At 34.0% G+C, this 15831-nt stretch overlaps 1 protein-coding gene across 6 annotated transcripts in view; it reads right to left on the bottom strand.

Annotated features, from left to right (window-relative positions):
• Window positions 1-15831, bottom strand: part of LOC113516749 (nuclear factor of activated T-cells 5) — a 156816-nt gene that overhangs the window by 17507 nt on the left and 123478 nt on the right. For all 6 annotated transcript variants that reach the window (XM_031907765.2, XM_026901218.3, XM_031907767.2 and 3 more), the window contains exon 2: window positions 6846-7149. In XM_031907765.2, coding sequence (XP_031763625.2) covers window positions 6846-7149 — 304 coding nt within the window. The remainder of the gene's footprint in view (window positions 1-6845; window positions 7150-15831) is intronic.

Genomic DNA, 15831 nt, shown 5'->3' with positions numbered 1-15831 from the left:
GTTGTACAATGACAGCGTTTTAATCTACTCTAACACTAGAGACTTAGCTTTAACAATTGCTATGTAAAGAACAATAAACAGTCGGGCCCGACGGCTCAGCGGCCGAGACTGACGGGCGCCAAATATGGACGTTGGAATTCAGACATTTTGTTTGTACAATTCAACTGTATGTTTACGTAAATTACTTTAAATATTGCCCCCTCCTGGGTATGTTTAAAAAAAAATTATCGATAGTACATTTCAATGTGTTAATTATGTCGTGACAATTTATATAAAAAATGTGTTAGAATAAATATGAAATATGTAAAAATATCAAAGCAAATCTTTAAGTGACATTCAATGACTAGGTACAATTTATAATGAACTTCATAAATGTTCCAGTCATCGAAGTTTTTCATAAAACTGGTGATGTCTGTATTACATACTACATGTTAAAGTTCAATCAAAAGTGTTCGATTTTTAAATATTTTTTAATGTTTTTATAATTCCAAAGTTGGCCCTATTTCAAAATAGTATATTTTCTTTTTTACGACGTAACTCAGACATTGCTAGTCTTATGGTATGCGTGCTCTTGCCCTTGGCGGTTTCACACAACGATGATCAAATAAGTAAATTAAAAGTATCTTGTATTTTATGTGATATTTTGTAAATAATTAAAGAATAATAAATTAGACGTGGACTAAAACCACAATACTGTTTGTGATTGTGGTCATTAAAATTCTGAAATTAATCCACGAGTATCGTTACAAATTTGAAAATTTAGACAACTATAATAACAAAGGTAGATAGATACCTATTGCTGTCATCAATAGAGGTCGTCAATTGGCAATTATATAAATACACAATGATAATACTTCGACAGAAAAACATTGGGAACATGACAATATCATCAACAAAACTATTGAATGAAAATGGCTATATTTCAAATATATCTTCTCCAGCACAGACTTACTATGACGAAAACTACATAATAATAAGAAAACCACAAAGAATTTAATTATTTCCTAACTCTTTAGATATAGATAAAGAATTTCATTTCATTTCATTTCAATAAATCAGAATTAGATAGTTCAGTCTACCAGATATATCAATGCGATTCGAACAATTAAAAATTCAGGAATTACAATTTGTGAATTCGAAATTAAAAGAAAAATTACTATGTTCTGACAACGAAATAGAAAATGTACATAGTGAAAACTATAAATTACAAAAAAATAATTAAATAGAAATGGAATCAAAGATGGGCCGTTATAAACATCTATGTATTGAGGCATTGATTATTCCGAAAAAAGTTAAAGTTCAATCCCACCACTCATCTAAGAACGTACAATCATTTGATTGTACGTTCTTTTCAGTCCTTCCTGTCACATTATTAATTTTACATTTTTGCAAGGTATTTTTCCGAATCGTCTCAAGAAATCTATTGTTAAACCGCTTTACTAGATATTAATGATTATAGACCCATAACTCTTGGCCCTGTCATTTCTAAAATATTTGAAATATTTATGTCAGATAGAATAAATAGTTGTGTTAATAAATTCGATTTACTATCTAATTACCAATTTGGATTCAGAAAAGGTAATTTTATAACATTAGCTTGTTTTAATCTTATTGAAAGCATAACTGAAATTAATGCTGGTAAGAAAATAGTATCCATATTTTTAGATATGAGTAAAGCATTTGACTGTGTATCCCATAAAATATTATTTAAAAAATTACAAAGCTACGGAATTCGAGGAAAAGCCCGTGACTGGATTTCTAGCTATCTCTGTAACCGTAAGCAATGCGTTGAAATATTCAATATTAACAAGTTTAATCTCAACAAAATTTATCACTCTCGATATTGCTGGAATGTTTCGGGAGTACCGCAGGGGAGTGTCTTAGGTCCATTGTTATTTTTGTTATACATAAATGACTTGCCTACAGTCATTAATCAGAATTGTATTTTAGTTGCTGATGACATTACTGTTATAGTGAAAGATGCCAATAAAAACAAATCTAAATTTGAAAATGAACTTAATAATATGCTTTTAACTGTGGTAAAATGGCTAGATGAGAATAATTTAAAGGTGAAAGTAACAGGTAACAGTAACAGACATAAAAATAAATTATGTGTACCTATACAACTACTAAATGTATTGAGTACTAACGCTTACTGCATGGTAATACGGATATATTTATAAATCTGCCTGAAAGTATCAGGAAATGTAATAATTTATTCTATTTAAAAAAAAAATGCTCTTTAAGCTATTTCTGGTTAAATGAGTAAATGAGTTCTTACTCATAAATGATAAAAAAATATATAAATGATAATTAGATATGTCTTTACTTTGTTGCAGCCTTTATAATTGTATATATTTTAATGAATTTATATTATAATGAATTGACATGACTAGATAAGTTGTATATAAATGTACAAAAAGTGACAAAAATTATAGTAATATGTATGTGTTATTATGATGAAATAATTTTTGTATAATAAGTTTTAATATTTGCACGCCTATAGTGTGGCAATACTTATGAAAATGTACCTTATTCCAGCAAATAAATGAATTCAAATTCAAATTCACCTTTCAAACCGAAACATAACTGTTTCACGGTAGAAACACGAACGGGACAGAGGTGCCTGAGTAAACGACTTTTGTCCAGCCTCTGGTATGTTTACAATTAGCATCAAGAAATAGTACAGTAGTAGTCATGAGGTCCTATCCGAACTTATTTTTCTTCATAATTCATAATCTTTCACAGATCCATCTTTTTTTAGTAATACAACACTTCATAAAAAATTGCTGCGATTCGTGCTTATCACAATTACAGAAACAATTAACTTCTATACATGTGAATAATGTGAATATGTGTGCGTCGATTAGCGCGGGAAAATAGTTTGGGTGCTGACGCGTGTTTGAGAGGGGGTGAGGTCAGATCACAGCGAGCGGCAGGGAGTGTCCATACTGTACTTATTTAAAAAAATCTCGCCTTTTATGAACGAATGATTAATTCAGAATGAACTCTTTTCGTTGCGGTTTCCGGGCGTTTGCTCAGCTGGCGCCCCCCTTGATCCCTAATGTTGTAATGGTGAATGACTACCTACAAGAGATGAACATTACTCGTATGGAGTGGCTAGCACGCAGCCCGGATAACAACCTGATCGAGCATGCATGGGCAGAGCTAGAGAGATGCGTAAAACAACGAAACCCTTCCCCCAATCACGCTTCGTGACCTCAAAATTGCTCTCACAGAGAAATGGGAGGGTATTTACCAAAATCGTATAAGAATCTTTGTATACTGCATGCCAAACCGCGTAACCGCAGGAATGGAAGCACGAGGAAGTAATACAAACTATTAAATCCCCTAGCTTCATAAAAATCAATGTCCTTAAGCTTCAAGGACATACTTTCTATCTAACTACTATGTCTTATACTATACATTAGCGAAGTAAAGCCGTTAGTTCCGAGAGCACTCATTAAATATTTGCAAATGACGTTGTTTATAACGCGTGTACGCGCACGCGCAGGTTCGAAGATCGGCCAGATTGTAAGTCACTCACAACATAAGCAGTGGCTGCGTAATGCGCTTACAGTAAAGTAAACAAACGCGAAGGTCGCACCAACGAGACTATATAGTATACAGACGCTGCAAAAGCAAAATGTATTAAGTACCATTTAGCAGTTTTTACAGGAGAGCATAAAAACGAAACAAAAAGAAAAAAAAACAGTGTTAATAGGTATTTTAGTAAATATATAGTACGGTATGTTATATTTTTATAGTCTTTTAATAATAGATGGTTTATTTAATTATTGCAGATCATTTATTCATTACTTAGACAGCCATTATTACACACTTCTAGTGTCCACCTCTAGTGTTGTCCCATATACACTAGTGATGTGATCTTACAACACGATAAAACAGTTAATATCACATCTTTGTATTTTTGTCAAGTTTTAATATCAATACAAAATAGGAAACAAGCAAAAGTTGTAGAGTTACTAAAGAAATTTCTATGTTTAGCCATTGTGTGATTTGACTTAATCGTGATTAACTGCCCTGATTAATTTATTTAACACTAGATTCCCCTGTTTATTAATCATTGTGCTTGCTGGCTACTGAACTATATAATTTCATATGAATAATTGTGTCTGTGTATAGTAGTTAGTCGGGATCCCGGTTTCGGGATCCCGAGATCGAATCCTCTAATAGTAGTATTACAATAATTGAGTACACATTTATTAAATATACTGGTATAATTCAACACTGATAAACTGAATTCAATGGTATATTTAACTCAATATCGAGCAATATGGTGCTTAATACAGTCTTGTTTTTCCAGCATAGATATTTAGCTACACTCTCATGGTAGAATGTTTATTTATTTATGATAAAAAGTAAATTAAAACACATAAACAATAACTAGTAATTCCTAATTCGTATAGAATCATAGTTGTGTGTTAATTGATACAAATAATATACAGGCAGCTTTGACGGCACGTGTAACATGACGTGGGAGAGGAATGATGCTGGTGACGTCCAAGATACGAGCGCGGAGCATGCGCGTGCGCACCTTGCGATCATGTGCACATTAGCAATTACAATAATCATAGATTATAATACTATTGCGATTGTGAAATAACAAGCTTCGGGAATATTTTTTGATTCGCCATCAAAATACCTATTGTTTTGTATTGTTGGAAAATCCAAATTTTGTAAGGTTTAAATGCGGCTGAATCGTATTAAAATGATATTAAAGCCATAAAAAAAAAATACAAGTTTTACAGATTTGAAGACGAATCAGTACATTTTTTTTTTTTTAATGGGTGAAAATGGTATGGTAACCCCACCTGCGCTAACGGGATACGCTGGCGGAGCACCAGTGAAGGGTGATAGATGAGAATGAAAACAGGCCAGTTAGCCCATCATGATGAATTCATCAGGAATTAACCATGATAGTTTCCAGGGAGAACCGCGAGGAGGTCGACCTGGTTGGGTATATTGCTAGCAATGGGTTTCTGTCTCCATTACTAACAATCCCTTTCCCCCCTAATCAGTACATTTGTACAGCACAAATCTGACGATTATAAACATAATTGGTAATTATATTTTTTGTAGAAATAAATATTAGCGAGATTATGGCTTTGATTACGCCATTAAGGATTAAAATTAAGAGCATATGAATGTGTATGTATGTAACAGGCAAAAATTATTACAAGATAAATAAATAATTGTCCATGTTATTGACGGCGGTTACCACTTTTTATCAGTTGAGCCATCTGTTCGGTTGTCAAGATGTAACAATTTTTATTTAACAGTAAAGCGTAAAGCGTTAAAATTGCAGCAGTTTTCTGCGGTGTTCATTTTATTACATTTAATAAACTATTATATACAGGCTGTAGAGTGATTACAATCAAAAAAATTATGTGAAAAAAATGGTTAATGAAACTTAAAAACATATAGATACGTCAAGTTACGTTTAAAAAAAATAATAAGCGTGAAGTAAAAGTAAAAATAACAATCTATTGGATGAAAAAGCGTATTTTGGTTACAGGGTACAGAGGAGTAACATCTGTGTCCTCAGGAATGGCAACGCATGGTGGGTATCATGGGCGAAACAGTATACTCTGTTATGTCCATAGTACTGCTCATGTGTATAGGCGACGGTTACCACTTTCCATCAGGTGGGCCGTCAGCTTGTTTGCCATTCTAAGTTGTATAAAAAAAAAAAAAAAACAGAAAATTATGAGGGCATAACTAATCATTGTTTTAGTGTTATTAGATTAGATTTATGATTAATAAATTATTTAACAATGTTACACATAATATTTGTTTTTTTTTTTATTTTAATATTGGAATTCTTTGAAAAACCATTATGGTTATTCATTGTGTTAATTTTTTTTCTAATAATCAAGGAAAAAAAATGTTATCTTATAAATATTACGATCCTTTTGTATAATACAAACGTCTAAACCCGGATGAACAAGTTAAATTGGTTTATGATTAATGAACAAATTAAAAACTTAAGTTATATTAAAAAGTAATTAGAGATTTTTTTCTTAATCACCCATAATGGAATGGTAATCCCTCCGCCTGTGTTAACGGTATACTCTGGCGGGGGACCAGCGCGGGATGATAGGTGAGAATGAAAAGGCAGGTCAGTTAGCCCATCGTGATGAATACACGTGAAATTCAACACGATGGTTTCTGGAGGGGACCATGGGGAGGTTGACCTAACAGGGTATTTTTTGTCTTTTTCTCAATGTCCTCTACCCAAAGGTCGTCTGGAAGAGATTGCTTAGCGATAAGGCCGCCTTTTGAATCACTTCTCATTAATATTTACTGCATTTGTTATTTCTCTTTCTACTTGGTGCAATAAAGTGTAAATAAATAAATATATTGGGGGGAGAAGGGATTGTTTGTAATGGGGATTAGTAGCTCCATTGCTAGCAATATCAGGTCGACCTCCTCGAGGTTCGCCCTGGAAACCATCGTGATTGATTTATCGTTAGATTCGTCAGTGTGGGCTAACTGACCTGCTTCATCCTCACCTATCACCCTCACTGGTGCCATTTCAGTGTATACCGATAGCGCAAGCGGGGTTACCATTCCATTATCGTTCTTTAAAAAAAACAGGATATACTACCTACCTACTACCTACCAGTCTCATTGCTACATATTGGTAGCAATGAGACTGGTAGCCCATCATGATGAATTCATCAGGAATTAACCACGATGGTTTCCAGGGGGAACTGCGTGGAGGTCGACCTGGTAGGGTACATTGCTAGTAATGGGTCTGTTGGATCTCAACCCCTGTCCCCCCAATGACGGATGTCCGTTAAGTTCATGCATTTGCTTACCTGTTTATGGGGTCTGGGCCCAGTCCACTGTCATTACTGTTCTCGCAAGGCTCGGGCGGTCGCAGCGGGTGTGTCTGTGTGTAGTGGGTCAGTTTGCCGAATTTGCCTAATTGTGCAATTTTGCCGGAGTGAACGAGCTTGCCCGGGTGATGCATTTTGCCCGGATGGTGCATTTTGCCTGTGTGCACCATTTTGCCGGGGTGCTCCGTTTTGCCGGGGTGCGCGCGTTTATGCGGCGCCCTCATCACTTTCCTGTGGACACGGGCCGTCATGGTAGCCGTTGTGGATATAGTCATTTTCATGCCTGTCAACAAACAGAGAATAAAAATTAGTCATCAAATTTTATAGTCCACGTGAAGGTCGACCATTTTTTTTCAAATGTTTATCTATGTTACACCGTGTTTTGTGTACCTATTACACCAGAGGGAGACTTTGTACAAAAGTCGATTGCTTGGATACCTCTGTCCCATTCGTGTTTCTATCGTGAAGTAATTGTGTTTGCATGGCTGTGTTTCGGTTTGAAGGGTGAGATATGGCAGTGAATTTACAGGGTACAGAGGCATAACACCTGAGTTCTCAGGAAATGCCATTCGAATGCGCATGAACAAACAATGAAACAGTATACTCTGTTATGTCCACGGTACTATTCATGTCTATAGGCGATCAGGTGGTTAGGTGATACCATCAAGTGAGCCGTCAGCTTGTTTGCCATTCTATGTTGCATAAAATAAGACTTCATACGACACCCATGGAAAGGGAAGGTTGACGTGTGGTCCCGGCATACACCCCATTCTATGCCGGGACCACACGTCAAATTATATATTGTTCAGAATTAATTAACACTACAATTCGTTCATACATTATACAATATATTTTATATAAAAATAAAATTGTCGAATAGAACAGGTGTTTTCATAATAATTATAATAAAATATAACCTTCGGTTGGCTATATGTTTTATATTATTATTTATTAAGTATAATTATGGTTTATTGTAATATAAATAATAAAAGCATGTCTGCATATTATCATGACTCTCAAATGACAGGCGTGTGTACCTCATTAGGTAAGCAGTAAAAAATAATAAAATAATTTAAGAATAAAAAAAAAAAATTAAATTATTATTTGTTATTCTTGTTATTTATACATATCTATTTGTTTATATATGTAAATTTTAGTATATATGTATATTAATAATTACTAGTATCGCATTCGAGTATTCTGACACTTCTTCCCAATGGTTGACTGGGAGAGAATGCTTTTAGCATTAAGTATATATATATATATATATATATATATATATATAAATAAATAAAGACAAACAGATATCTCAGGCCAGCCACACAGAAGGGGCGCCAGAAACAATCGAACCCTATAACCGATATATATATCTATATATATATATATAGAAAACAATGGGCAGCCTTGTTGCTAAAAACCATCCACCAACCATCTCTTCCACGCAATCAGGACAACGCAGAAGGACAAATAGAGGGCAAAAGAGGAAGAGGAAGACCGAGGAATAACTACATGGGACAGATAAAGGAAACACTAGGCGTCATGTCGTATAGGGAGATAAAGGATATGGCCTGGGATAGGACTGGATGGAAGAAGATGCATGAATTAGTTGCACAGACAAGAGGAAACTCTTAAATGAAAAGAAGATATCTTCTGTAACAGTAAGCTTAATTGATGGGTACGGTAGAAAATCAATTCAACGCGTACAACTTGACAGCAATCTATACAATTGTGATGATGTGTGATGCAACGTCCAATAAGGAAGCGGCCGGTATCAATTGTGATTCTCTAGGTCAGAAATGCTTGACTCACGGGCCGCGAGCTCACGAGGCGGCGGCGTTGAGATCGCAATCTCTCTGTTTTATAGTCAGCGGCTATAAAACTACTACAATCGTAAAATGGAACGCGACTGAATACATAAACAGATAAACGCCCTACCAATCACAGTCCGCATAAACAAAACAGCTTCGTAATACACGACTTTACATATTATTTTTGTTTTCATTTTCATTGATTAATTACTGCATTTGTAACTCGTTTAAGGCCTAAACGAACTTGCTTACGCCCTTGTCGTTTAAGGATATGTAGGGTATTTAAACGGTCATATTAGTTTATAATACGTCTATAGTTACCTTTGTCTCTTATTTGCTATTCTAAGTTTAAAAAAAAAAACAATGACATCTTATTGAGTGTTTTTTTTTTTTATTTTAATCCACAAGATGGAATGCTTTTGTTGAGAATTAATGTAGCAATAATAATTTGACACAATAAGCAAGTAATGGGAGTTCGGTAGTTAGATAAAATTAAGTTAATATTCGATTACTGCTCAGACGTGATTTTTTTTATGATATGAGATGATATTATTAGACTGTTTGTCCAGATAAGTGATATTAATACCTGCAGAGTCCCTGCCGAGGTTTTTCCAAGAGATTACAGTATGGGGATCTTTAGAAAAGATATAAAGAGGTTTCTTCAAGGTCGGCAACGCGCGCGTAATGCCCCTGGTATTGCAGGCGTTCATAGGTTACGGTAATCGCTTACCATTAGGTGGGCTGTATATTTTTTTGCCGCTTTAGTAGTATATAAAAAAATACCTACAGTTTAAAATCTACGATAACAGATGCCATCCAGGGGCGCAACCTCGCTCTCACATGCACGCCATCAAAATAATATTTCCTTAAAAAAAAAAACTAATCTTAAACTACCTTCTTATGTAACACATTGCCTAAGTCCATATAATATTTTTTTTTTATTTTAACAATTACCGACTCATTGCGTTAATTACAATTGCATAATTCACATTAGTTGGAGATTAGACAACTTTCGCTCAGGGCCCGATCTAGGGGACCAAGGGCAAATGTAGAGCGGTAATATTGAGAGCGTTAGAAAGGGCAGCGAATATGATTCATGCCCGGAGCAGAAAAGTTGCTAAATGCGGTCCTGAGTACACTAATTGCTTTGCCATTTTTATGTCAAATACAATAATATCTTCATAATGAGATTGGGCCTACATCACCACGAATGTTGAGTCTTGAACTTCAAAGGGTGACAAAATTTATCACAAGCTAACAGCATACTCTGTTATGTACATGGTACTGTTTATGTCTATAGGCGACGGTTACCACTTTCCATCAAGTGGACCGTCAGCTTGGTTGCTATTCTAAGTTGCATAAAATATTGAATCAAAAATCAAAGGGAATATTGAAGTACTTAGTGTTAATGACCATCTCTGACGCGGAAAGTAAACTGCGGCCGTCCACGACGCTGAAGGAGCCAAAGATCATAAAATAATTTTATTCCATGCAATAAATCCGCTCGGATTGATGATAAATTTAATATCGTCGGTCTCCAATATGTTATTGACCATGTAAACGTACTTGGCAACAACAAATGTTAAATTATTTGACAAATTATTATCTTTCAATGCATGTATTATGTCCTAGACAAATATGCTATGATGATTTTTTTTCATGCAACTTAGCATGGTAATTATAGAGTTTACTGTGTCACCCATGATACCGCTCATTCATTACCATTTCTGACGACTCAGGTGTTGTGTCTCTGTACCTTGTAATTTTAATGACATATCCCACTCTTTAAACTGAAACATGCTAACTACTTTACGGCAGAAATACGAATGGGACAGTGGTACTTAAGCAGGCAACAGTCTCCTTCTGGTAGACGAAATATTTGAGACGAACTCTGTTCTAATCACAATTATATAGTAATAAAGATTTTTTATACTTTTTTTTTACTTTGTTTAGAGAGGCTGATTAGAGTTCTCTTTATTTATATCGTAATGTATGAAATCTAGCGTGAAGATATACATAGAATTTTTTTTTGAAGTCATAAACAATTAGGCTTGCTCGATATTAATGGGTGGATGCCATATTTTTTCCAAATGTTATATCTTTTTCAAACTCTCACGATCGTAACGTAAATTCCTATAGTACACTTGCAAGTCTCTATCTTCTCTCACCGTACTGATTTTGTATCAGACTATTTTGTTTTACAGTTTTCAAGGCTCTGGAACGCGCTCCTTGATACCATTAAGAGATTTTCGTCTAAACTGTCATTTAAAGAAAAGTTTATGTTTACTTTTATACCAAGCAGTATAAAAGTGAGCAGTTTAATATTGCATTCGAACATTTTAACACGTCCCTAAGGTTGACTGGGACAGAATAACTATAGCATTAAGTTCGCTTTGTACAAATACTAAAATAAATAAAAAGTACTTTTCATGTTCAGACAGTTTATATGGATGGGTACTGTCATAAATTAAACATACACGATAAATTGATAACCTTCTTGATTTTTTTAATGTCGGTAAAAAATTATCAAGTTCCACACTTTGCAAGTCTGAATCTCGTAAAGATTACTACTTACTAGTTATATAGTTACAGTGTTAAGATAAAGCTTCGGGAAGTAATAAATTTGGCAGTAAAACACGGCCTTGACAATTTAATGCCGTCGCTTCAGTAAGCCTATCATGTAATGGGTGCTGAATCATAGATGGCTACTGCCTGCTGAATAATTTTGATAAATTAGAGCTTGTACAGTGAAAACTAAACATTATTCTATTTTAAAAACAACAACTGAAAGGATTGTAATTGTTTAATAATTATTCAAAATTTAAATATATAAATGCGGGTACATAATTATGGGAAATGTAACAACTAAAGGTATTCTCTATCAGTTAACATTAGGATAAATAAAAAAAATAAGGAGGCGGTGCATTTATAAAGAAAATATAATACAATAAATACTATTACAATAGTATATGATATCATATAATATCTTCGCCATTTCTGTAACGATTTTAATTTTTTTTTTTAAAGGTAGAGTTTAGTTTTATCTGATATATATATATATATATTTTTAAATGTTAGGGTCTCATCTTATTTTATTTATTTCGAATTATGCACTCCAACAGTATACATATTATATATAAATTAAATAACATTTTTTTGTGTAGCGTGCTGATATGCATACCTATAGCAGACATTGACTACAGATTACATGCATATAAATGTCATAATGTAACTAATATAATAAATTAAATTTATTACAAAATTCAATTAAATATAAAAACAAAACTGGGCAATACCATCAAATTTACATGGTCTTCAGTCTTATCTTACTAATATTATAAAATTGTAACTAGATAAAGTCTGTACATGGGATATCCTTAAGAAAAAAATAATTATAAGAACGGTCTTAATAAGAGCAATGGAAGCCAAAATAATAATATTTAGAGATTTTGTCTGTCTGTCTGTCCATGTTTATTCTGGCATCACACAAAAACTGCAGCATGAAATTGAATGCAACTTTCACAGTCGTGTTCAGTAAAGATCTAATTTAAAAACTGATGCGTGTTTTATCTTTAAACGGGACCTAGAAGTGGTCAAATACATTAGTTTTCCTACATCTGAACAAGCTATTATTTATTATACATAATTACCGGGCACTTATCACGATTATGTACTTGTTTTGAACGCGATGATATTGAGATAATTCCGTAAGTCGATATTTATTTATTTAACACTTTATTGCGCTAATATTACAGGGCTTGTTGAAGAATTTTTAATATGTATAGTGTAGTACAAGAGCCGGTCTTATTGCTAAGAAATCTTATCCGGATAAACTTTGGGTCTATCTATCTATCCATTTAAGAGCTGTGCTCTTGTCGGTGAAGCTCTTGCCACTCACTACGATTTTCAGCGAGCCTCTTCACCTCTTGATACGACACGACACCAACTCCTTCCTTGATCTGCCTGATGTAACTATGTCTCGGTCTCCCTCTCCCCCTTCTTCCTTCTATCTTACCTTCTATTATAATGTTCATAAGTTCGTCGTGTCGTATCAAGTGTCCTAACATTTTTCCCCTTCTGTCCTCAATAGTTCTAATAATTTGTCGTTTTTCCTTAACCCTAAGCAGGACCTCCTCATTGCTAATTCGAAACTTTGGGTAGAAGGGATTAATAAATGAATGGTGCGTTTTTTTCTAAATGGGTGAAAATGGAATGGTAACCCCTCCCGCACTATCAGTGTACACCGACGTGGCACCAGTGGAAGATGATAGGTGAGAATGAATGCATGTCAGTCGGCCCATGATGATGAATTCGACAAGAATTAACCATGATGGTTTCCACGGGGAACCGCGTGGAGGTCGACCTGAGAGGGTATATTGCTAGCAATGGGGCTATTTGACCTCATTACTGACAATCTCTTTTACCCTTGAATGGTGGGATAAAAAAATTGTTATATTTATATGCCTATATATATATATATACCACAGCATATGCTTAGTATGGAGTTTATTCTTCATGCGCTGCCATAGATAGGTAAAAGAAGCGACGAGCTGAACTTTATGCCCTATAGCGATGAGATACAAATAATAAGAGGTTACAACGCAGTAATTAAAAGTTGATCAATATAAACAACGCATGTTACGGACGTACTTATTTGAGCTAAGATCAAGGAGACAGCATCATTATGGACTGATGACTGTCCACGATCATACGTACTACCAGCATACGGACAGTAATTACGTATAAATGCCTTCATTATAATATTTATAGAGGTTTTGTTTTCCGCTAAAATTTTATATCTTGATAAATATGAGTATGTTCTTATTATTTAGAATTCATATGTTTTGGATACTTTGTTTTTTTCTAATGCCGGTGTTACCTTTGTATCGGAGTAGATTTACGTTTGATATTATTTATTATTATATAATAAATATACAGGGCCGTAGCTAGATCCATGTTTGAGGTCTTTTTTGGTAGGGCAGAAGCCATAATTAAGTGACTTTGTAAATGTGAATCTGTCTAATTTTCTTGGAGCTTTTCACTTTAAGATAGGGCATTGCCTCTCAGTGCCCTACCTTAAGAGTTTAGAGCTCGTGTCATGGACTTAAATATTAATAAAGAGAGATAACAATGCGAACTAATTCATTTACTAAGCTTGAAACTGAAATAGAATAAGTTAAAGAAAACATTGAGAGACATAAATTTATAGCGATTAATTTGTATACTAGATTTAAATGCAAAATAGACTGCCTTGAACGTTGTATTTAATTTCAAAATGCAATGTGAGCGGCTTAAGATTACTATAAAAGAAACTTTAATTTTTCCCGCCTTAATTATCCTGTTTGAAACAAAACATAAGAGTAAGGAATTATATAGGAATGATAAAATAAAAACTGTAAATCATATGATTATCTCTTTTTCTCTTATGAAAATATAATTAGTAAAAAGAGTACGAAAGATACACCATCAGTTGTTATTTTTCTCAATTCATAGCGGACTAGTGTATAGAAAATGTTATAGGCCGTATAACCCTATCAAATTCAGATACAACCTTCTTGCATACTTTCTACATAAACTGTGTCGAATATATAATTTAGTAATGTAAATAAACAAAAAATTTATATACACATTTTTTTTCTATTTTCGATGTCATTTTCATTTTATATTTTGTGTAATTCCTTGTTCTTAGACAAGAACGAAACTTAGTCTGATTATATTTTTATTAACGGTTTTTACGGCTCTGAGTAGGTACTAATTCTTTAGAGTTTTTTTTTATTGAATGAAAATGGAGTGGTAACCCCGCCTGCGCTAATGGGATACGCTGGCGGAGCACCAGTGAAGGGTGATCGATGAGGATGAAAACAGGCCAGTTAGCCCATCATGATGAATTCATCAGGAATGAATCATGATAGTTTCCAGGGAGAACCGCGAGGAGGTCGACCTGGTTGGGTATATTGCTAGCAATGGGATTCTTAGTCTCCATTACGAACAATCCCTTTTCCCCCCAATTCTTTAGAGTTATGAAAGAATATCATGAACAATAATTGTTAATTAGCAACCACTCAGCAGTTGACAATAATTGCCTCGTTAATTTGACATGTGACACTAATAATATTAAATAGGAATATGACATTACATTCGATAACGTCATCACATTAATATATATTTTAATTAGGATGCCATTCGATAACTATAGTCTCAATAATTTTGATTTATCATATATATTTTCCTTCTATTTTATTTAGTCCTGTGTCGTTTTGGCAAAGAATATGACAATTTAATTCAATATATAAGTATAAATACAAAATTATAACCCAGCGTCTAACCGATTGGAAATAGATCAAATAACAAATAAGAGGAAGTGAATGATAATTGACCATAGTTGTAGAATGAATATTATTGACAGTTTGTAGAGTCTAGTTATTCTGTTCCCGTTAATTACTCTTTGTATAAGTAAATCTAATTTGCATATAAATGCAAGTAATTAATTAAAGTCATTGAGGTTCGGTCACGTCTACCACAGACGATATAATACCAGCTACACTTACGTCTATACTTCCTTCCTAGTTATGAGACTTTTAATTTTTTTTTATGGATATAATGTAATAGTAATCCTGCTTGTGTTTATTATTTATAGGCTTAACAGGACTTGTATCCAGAGCCGTTAAATACACATTAAAAAAAAGAATATATTAGTTTACAATGGCGGGCTAATAGTGATCTATGATATTTTTTTTTAATGGGTGATAATGAAATGGTAACCTCACCCGCGTTATCGGTATACACCGGTGGGGCATCAATGAAGGATGATAGGTGAGGATGAAGCAGGTCAGTTAGCCCATCGTGACGAATTCAACAAAATATGTTCTCGATGGTTTCCAGGGAGAACCACGTTAGGTCGACCTAATAAGGCATATTGCTACCAATGGGGCTGTCAAACTCCATTGCTAACAATCCCTTTCCTCCCTGTGATCAATGATACGTAAGTATGAAATCAGGTTAACAAATTATAGTGACGAATTAACCAGGATTTAATCAAGATATTTTCTAGGGGACCTAATAGGTTATATTATTGGCAAAGAGTTCTTAATCTACACAGAAGAACGTTTATAATGTAGGTAAGCATTCTGTGAGCGTTTTAATCTATACTTTTTCCT

Source organism: Galleria mellonella, unplaced genomic scaffold, assembly GCF_026898425.1.
Source record: "Galleria mellonella isolate WM207_F2 unplaced genomic scaffold, CSIRO_AGI_GalMel_v1 utg83, whole genome shotgun sequence".
NCBI lineage: Eukaryota > Metazoa > Arthropoda > Insecta > Lepidoptera > Pyralidae > Galleria > Galleria mellonella.
This window is presented reverse-complemented; position numbering and strand designations above follow the sequence as displayed.